Here is an 8,344-nt window from a genome sequence, read left to right on the forward strand (position 1 = left end):
CATAATGGACAGCTCCATCTAAGACGATTAGAAAAGAATTCTCACCACTATGCTCTTTGTTTTGTTGACTGTTTCCTTTGCTGTGCAGAAGTTCTCTATCTTAATGAAGTCCCAAAAACCAATGATTTGTATTTGTACAGAACAGAACCCAGGGCTTCTGTAGGACAGTAAAACAACATGGACTTTACAAATCACCGCACAACCTCCAATAGGAATCTGTCCATGAGCAGAAGACATGAACAGACATTTCTCCAAAGAAGACATACAAATGGCTAACAGATACATGGAAAAAAATGTTTGACATCATTAGCCATCAGGGAAATTCAAATCAAAACCACATTGAGATACCATCTTACATCAGTTAGAATGGCAAAAATTGATAAGGCAAGAAAGAACAAATGCTGGAGAGGTTGTGAAGAAAGGGGAACCCTCTCACACTGTTGGTGGGAAGGCAAGTTGGTACAGCCACTTTGGAAAATAGTGTGGAGGTTCCTCAAAAAGTTAAAAATAGAGCTACTCTATGACCCAGCAATTGCACTACTGGTTATTTACCCACAAAGATACAGATGTAGTGAAAAGAAGGGTCATGTGCATTGCAATCTTAATAGCAGCAATATCCACAAGCCAAAATATGGAAGGAACTGAGATGACCTTCAACAGATGAATGGATAAAGAAGATGTGGTCCATATATACACGATGGAATATCACTCAGTCATCAGAAAGGATCAATACCCACCATTTCCATTGACATGGATGGAACTGGAGAGGATTATGCTAAATGAAATAAGTCAAACAGAGAAAGACTATTATCATATGGTTTCACTCATATGTGGAACATAAGGAATAGCATGAGGGACATTAGGAGGAGGAAGGGAAAAATAAAGGGGGGGGGAATCAGAGAGGGAGATGAACCATGAGAGACTATGGACACTTGGAAACAAACGGAGGGTTTCAGATGGGAGGGGGTGGGGAAAGGGGTTAGCCCAGTGATGGGCATTAAGGAGGGCAGGACTGCATGGAACACTGGATGTTATACACAAACAATAAATCATGGAATGATACATCAAAAACTAATGATCCACTCTATGGTCACTAACATAACATAACATAATAAAATAAAATAAAATGGAATCTGTCCCTGAGCAACTGGAGTTAGTTGTCTGCAAACCCCCACAAATGGTCCATGAGCACACAAAACACTCAGTCTCTCACCCATACATCATCCCACCCAGTGACCTCCCAACAGTGCACACAGGGGGGTAACAACAGTGAGCTTTTGGAGTTAGTGAGCGGACTAGTGAGCTTGTGCAGAAGGCTGCCCCACTCTGCCAGACTGGGAGAAATCACATAAATTCAGTCAGCACCATCGTAGAGAAAGCAAACAAAAGGGAGACTCTCAGCACCCAGTCTGGCTTCACAGGATCAAGAGAAGGCCTAAAAGTTTGCACTGCCTTGTTCCAGGACGTAGAAAACAAATACACCAAACATGATGAAGGTTTAAACCCTGAATGTGTCTGGATCGAGACTCAGTGCACACTCAGGCTAAAACACTTGTTTTCTTCCCCTGCCTCAATTCTCACCTCAGTATGATCAAGCATTCAAACTTGTAGAAACTGCACCTTCTCTCTTGTTTCTAACTGGACTTAAGAGGAAACAAATGAATAATATAGAAGCATGCTTCCTTCTGACTCCATTATCAGGCTTGGAGGAAAGGCACTGCACAGGAGCTGACGGTATAAGGAGGGAAGGAATCAAGCCCATTGACGTGTTGGGCTACAGTTTTATCCTCATTTGGTCAGATGTGATAAGCTGAATCTAATTTGATGCATTTCCCAATAAGAAAAAGTCAGTGAGCAAATAACGCACAACTGTAACTCCGCTAAGAGAAACCACTCTCACCATGACAATTGCCAATTATAGCCATCCTTAGTGAGGAAGACCTGGAGGAACCTTGTAAGGAGTCTACCCTTGAGCAGAGGTGGGAGAATGAGAGAATTAAATATTTACACACCTCCGTTAGCTCCATTGATGTCTCTATAACACTAGAGAAATAACTTTTTTAAAAAAGAAGGTTGTGATTAATACTGTTTAATTTCATGAAATGTGAATATATGCAGAGGGAGGTTGGTAACATGTCATTTCTACATTAGCCTTTACTCCAAATGCCTTTGTGCCATCTACTAATAATTGTAAGGGGGCTGAGTCCGCCTGGGTGGCTCAACTGGTTAAGCCTCTGCATTCTGCTCAGGTCATGATCCCAGGGTCCTGGGATTGAGTCCCACCTGAGGTTCCTTGTTTGGCAGGGAACCTGCTTCTCCATTGCCTACTCCTCCCCCTGCTTGGGCTCTCTCTCTCTCTCTCTGACAAACAAATAAATAAAATCTTTAGGGGTGCCTGGGTGGCTCACTGGGTTAAAGCCTCTGTCTTCAGCTCAGGTCATGATCTCAGGGTCCTGGGATTGAGCTCCGCATCCGGCTCTCTGCTCAGCAGCGAACCTGCTTCCACCTCTCATTCTCTCTGCCTGCCTCTCTGCCTACTTGTGAGCTCTGTCTGTCAAATAAATAAATAAAATCTTTTAAAAATAAAATTCATATATATGGGGTTCCTGGGTGGCTCAGTGGGTTAAGGCCTCTGCCTTTGGCTCAGGTCATGATCCTAGGGTCCTGGGATTGAGCCCCGCATCAGGCTCTCTGCTCAGCAGGGAGCCTGCTTCCACCTCTCTCTCTCTCTCTCTCTGCCTGCCTCTCTGCCTACTTGTGCTCTCTCTTTCTCTGTCAAATAAATAAATAAAACCTTTAAAAAATTAGTCAGGTGGCTGATACATACATAAAAATATTTTCCAATATATCTCAGAGAGAAAAGTTTTCATTATAATGGTAACAAAAAATTACAAGTCCAGGAAAAATGGAATTATCTTCAAACCACTGAGCGCTATTAAGAAAGAGACATACAGGGGCTCCTTGGTGGCTCAGTGGGTTAAGCCTCTGCCTTCAGTCAGGTCATGATCTCAGGGTCTTGGGATCAAGCCCCACATCAGGCTCTCTGCTCAACGGGGAGCCTGCTTCCCCCTGCCTTTCTGCCTATTTGTGATCTCTCTGTCAAGTAAATAAATAAAATCTTTTTTTTAAAAAAAGACATATATAAATGGAAAGAAACAGTATGTCATAAAACGATCAAATAATCAGACATATACTTCAAGAACCTTTATGTGTCACAAATAAATTTACAAATTCAATCCAATCATAAAGCTTAAATTAAATTATGGGTAACAGAATTCTTCTTTCCTTCTCTCACTAACATCTACAGATAATGAATTATGTGAAAAAGTTTGTTCTACCTACTGTAATATAGCAGTGAATGAAATACTAAATTCTTTCTCCTAAATTCTATGAAAGTGTTATTGTGAACATATATGGAATTTTGTAAATGAGAATAGATTTCTGAGTTTTATCTGAAGCTCACATTGTCAAACCACTCCCTGCTTGATTTCCCTCAAACACACAAATATTACTTACCATCCCTGGGCGCTAAAGGAAAACCCGTGACAAAATTTCTGAACAAGAAGGTAATCAAAGCACATAGAAATGGCTCTCAGATTTTGCCCGAAAATACAGAGGAACAAAATTAATATGAAAATGTAATTAAGTAAAATATCACACAGAGCTATTTTAAAACAGCTGTTAAATGACTAACTTAAAAAATAAAGCAGATCTTTGAGAAAAAAACTGATGAAAGGGGCAAGCTCAAATCAAAATATATAAAGTGAAAAAATCGCAATAACAATTATAATAAGGATTTTTAGAGACTAAAAGGTAATGGGAATATTATGTGATCACAAAATTTTCACTTTCATATTTGTACATTCCATATTTATAAATGTCCAATTATCCTTCAGAATCAGAAATATCATAAATGCTACTTTTGAAACACAGTGTTTGAGTCCATCCATAATAAGGACTGTTATACTGTTACTAAGGAGTTATTTATAGGAAAGGAGTCTGAATACCAAATGTAAAGTCATCTTTAAAACCCAGATTTCAAAATAAAACAGTACTAACTGCCTTCAAGAATCCATTAAGCAACAGTCATCTAACAAAATGCTCTAACTCTGTCCAGGTCATCATGAACTTACTCTTCCCCTTATAAGCTTTTAATGTCTAATATGTTAGCTTCCACTTGTGGATAAACAACAGCACAAAAGCTATCCTTGCAAGTCTGTGTCAGAGGACAGGAGCTGCCCCAGTCCCAGGTTTGAGTGCAGACAGCAGGTGCCTGGAAAGCAATCCCCCGCTCCATCCCACTCTCTATCACTGAAATTTTTATACTGGCATCTTAATTGAGGGAAGAATCCACATTTTGTCTGTTGGTGCTGTCAATTCTATGGAAATTGCAAGGTCACTGGTGAAACCAACTTGAAGAAGCAGAGTCAGAGATCAGAGGCATTGGAAATATGTAATCTTTGGCTTCTGTGTCCCTTTTAGAATTTTTCTCCATAGCAGGCAAATAAGGGTGGTAGATTGGGAAAAAGGGAAGGTTTTCCATTTTCTTTGTTTAAGAGAGTGAATCATGATTCCTTCATGATATTTTTTTATTTATAATGAGGAAGGGCAGGAGCTGGGGAGAAGAGACAGAATCTTTTTTTTTTTTAATTGTGTTATGTTAGTCACATACAGTCCATGATTATTTCATTGACTATTGCCTGGCTCATCGTCAAAAATTGTTGACCTCTAAAGGTTTTTTTCTAATACCTTCATGGATGGCCACCATGAGGACAATGTTCTCCCTTAGCCTCTCAATTGCAGTGGTTACATTTTTTATAACAATATATTAGTGATACTCTCATTTTCACAGCCACATGTGATCTAGTGGGTCTGAGGTTGACTCTAACCAACCCCAAGTCCTCTTCAGAAGCAGAGAGAGAGTCTTCAGGGTAAGATTCTCTCCGGGTTTTCTTTTCTTCTATGAGACCAAAGTTGGATCAAGGAGGATCTAAATCTACGGGAAAATGGAATAAAATGGAATTTTACTCACTGAGTATAATAAATTTAAAAAAAAAAATACGTTTTCAAAGGACCTGATTGTTTTCCAGCTTCTAGCTCCCTCATTCAAGTTTAAGTCAAGTGTTCAAAATTCGCAGACAGAGATGGCTATATAATTTGTGGTACACAATGACAAAGGAAAATCTGGGGCCCCAGATTTTCAAAAAGCAGAAAAGAAATATTACATTCTGTAATAAAATATAAAGCTCTCTTAAAAGTGTTTATTTTATTGGAGCACCTGGGTGGCTCAGTCAGTTAAGCGTCTGCCTTGGGCTCAGGTCATGATCCCAGAGTGCTGGGATCAAGTCCCATGTCAGGCTCCCTGGCCAGCAGGGAGTCTGCTTCTCCCTCTGCCTCTGTTCCTTCTCTCTCCCTCTGTTTCTCAAATAAATAAATAGAAGCTATAAAAATTTAAAAAAAAAAGTAAAAATCCTTTTACTTATAAAACACAATAGAACTTCAATGGTACATAAGTAAAGATATAAATTTACAAATTGCAGGGCCCCTGGGTGACTCAGTGGGTTAAAGCCTCTGCCTTCAGCTCAGGTCATGATCTCAGGGTCCTGGAATCGAGCCCCGCATCCGGCTCTCTGTTCAGCAGGGAGCCTGCTTCCCCAACCCCTCTCTCTCTGCCTGCATCCCTGCCTACTTCTGATCTCTGTCTGTCAAATAAAATAAATAAATAAATCTTAAAAATAAATAAATTTACAAATTGCAAAAAAAACTGTTAGAAAATTACATTTAAAAATTTTGTATAATACAATAAATAATACTTTGGTAGCATAATATCTTAATAATATTTTTCTGGCTGGCTTTCCTACAAATTAATTTATGTGGCTACCAAAATTAATACTTTTAGTAACTTCATTTCAATCAATATAATTGAAAGCAATGACAGTTGCTGTAGGTAAATACAATGCTGCAAACAGAATTTTTGATCACTTTTAATTTTGAGAAGGGTATTTCTGTTGGTGCAACTGATATTGCAGATTTTAAAGGATATTTTATATGCTATGACAAAATTAGAATAAATATCTGATAAATTAGTTGAAATATAAATAAAGTAAATCTAGAGCTGATGTCTCTAGTGGAATAATTGTTCTAAATTATTTAATATCATACCAATCAGTTTCATGTAAATCTGAATTTAATATTAAATGTAAATTTAATATCTGGGTATCTGGGTGGTTCAGAGGTTTAAGCCTCTGCCTTCCACTCGGGTCGTAGTCCCGGCATCCTGGGATGGAGCCCCCCATCAGGCTCTCTGCTCAGTGGGGAGCCTGCTTCTGCATCTCTCTCTCTGCCTGTCTTCTGCCTACTTGTGATCTCTCTCTGCGTATGTCAAATAAAAAAATAAAATCTTAAAAAAAAATTCAAATGTAAATTTATACAGCAACACTTCATTGTTTTCTCTGACATTTTCTATAACTTTTGGAGGGTGTATAGGAAACTAAAAAGCAGCTTCATGACTTGTATATAATTCAGAATGCTTGTTTATGCATCTTATTATGCCTAAAGTGACGAGACAAATTAATTTCAGATTACCCCCTGTGTTAAAAATCAGTTCACTGAGTAAGTTCAAACTTCACATGAAAAATGGTACTCTTTTCCACCAAAGCTATTACCTTTACCTTAAATTTCTATCTCTAAGCCTACCGATACATGCTTTCCAACATTGCAGTAATTTTTTAAAACCAGAGTTTCTAAACATTTTAAGAACTAATATCCCTCCAGGGGCACCTGGGTGGTTCAGTGAGTTAAAGCCTTTGCCTTCCGCTAGAGTCATGATCCCGCATCCCGCTCTCTGCTCGTCAGGGAGTCCGCTTCCCTTCCTCTCTTTCTGCCTGCCTCTCTGTCCACTTGTGATCTTTGTCTGTCAAATAAATAGATAAAAATTTGAAAAAAAAATAGCTAATATCCCTCCAATATGCTTTATGCAATGTCAACATACACACTTTTATTCTGTAGTACTGTATTGTCAAAGTTTAGTGTCACCGGCTTTGGAGCCCAGAAGAGCCCCAGATGGTCCAAGCATGCTGTGTGAGACCGCGGTGCAAGGCTTCCTGGTGGGGCTGCAGGCACAGCTGCAGTTTGGGTGCAGGCTACAGATCACGGGGGAGCACGGTGCCTGCGCCGCACACAGGTAGGTGGCTGAGTCTTCCAGTCGGGAGGCCCCAATGTGGAGGGTGCTGGACCGTTCCTTAATATTCACTGTGCAGTTTAACCTCCCACTCTGCTGCATCCCGGAGAATACGTAAAACAGCCTGGTGAGACTACCGCCCCCGGGGTGCTGTCGGAACCACTGCACACTGCGCGCAGTTTGGGAAAAATTGCACTTCAGAGTAGAGTCGGCTCCCTCCTGGAAGCTCAGGGCTGAAGAGCTCTGCTCCACCGTCATCCCTCTCACCACTGTGTGGAAAGAAGAAAACAAACACAAATAATATCACTGGAGAGTCACCGACCCAGTTTTCAAACCTGCAAAAAAATCCCAGGAAACACCGCTGAGGATGTAAGACTCTCTGGGAGCTCGGTGTCAGCTCCCCCACCACTTCTGGCTGTGGACCACTCAGCCCCATCTGGAACGCCCCCACTCACAGCAAACCTGGAGCCACAGGAGCCCCAGCAGAACTCCCCCGTGTCTCCTCATGATTCCTTGTGTAGTTGCTGATTTTCTGATGTCCCTACAAGCAGAGTGTAGAGTCTTGAATCAGAGAAATTGGGTCTTACCCTCAATCCCTTCCAACAGAACCACTGAGCAACAATCGCACCTCAGCCCTGTCATTCACAGAACTCCAGACTCCACCCACAGTGGCCCTGAACAGTACAGAGTAAACTCTCCAAAATGGTGCTTGCCTACAGTGCAGGGAGGTAAGAGTAATATTTCCAATTTAGGAAGATATAAGGTTTGATTTTTTTCCTTAAAACACTTTATGTAAGAAATGTATGTGTTAGTATGTGAGGAAAAGTGAATAATATTTTCTAGAGTCACTGAGGAAAGGGAGTTACACAGAACCTTGAAGCATCATAGCAAAGAGTGATTCCATTCCCCAAATTACATAGTTTGATAGACAATGTGAGAATTCAGTTATGTAAAAATACTGATGGGGCACCTGGGTGTTTCAGCAGGTGGAGCATCTGCCTTTGGCTCAGGTCATGATCCTGGGGTCCTGGGAGGGGGCAGGGTGGGCTCCCTGCTCAGCAGGGAATTTGGCTCTCCCTCTACCTCTCCTCTTGTTCATTCTCTCTCTCTCCCATAAATAAATAAAATATTTAAAATAAAAAAATAAAAACAATGATAAAGGAA

The 8,344-nt window shown here is 40.5% G+C and overlaps 1 gene segment (V, D, J or C); it reads right to left on the reverse strand.

Moving 5' to 3' along the window:
* Positions 1-7,018: 7,018 nt before the first annotated feature.
* Positions 7,019-7,687, reverse strand: LOC122894564. The segment is given in 2 exon segments: positions 7,019-7,449; positions 7,636-7,687. Coding segments are annotated over 2 exon segments (483 nt in total).
* Between the last annotated feature and the right edge of the window lie 657 nt (positions 7,688-8,344).

This window comes from Neovison vison, chromosome 13, assembly GCF_020171115.1.
Source record: "Neovison vison isolate M4711 chromosome 13, ASM_NN_V1, whole genome shotgun sequence".
In the NCBI taxonomy this organism is placed as follows: domain Eukaryota; kingdom Metazoa; phylum Chordata; class Mammalia; order Carnivora; family Mustelidae; genus Neogale; species Neogale vison.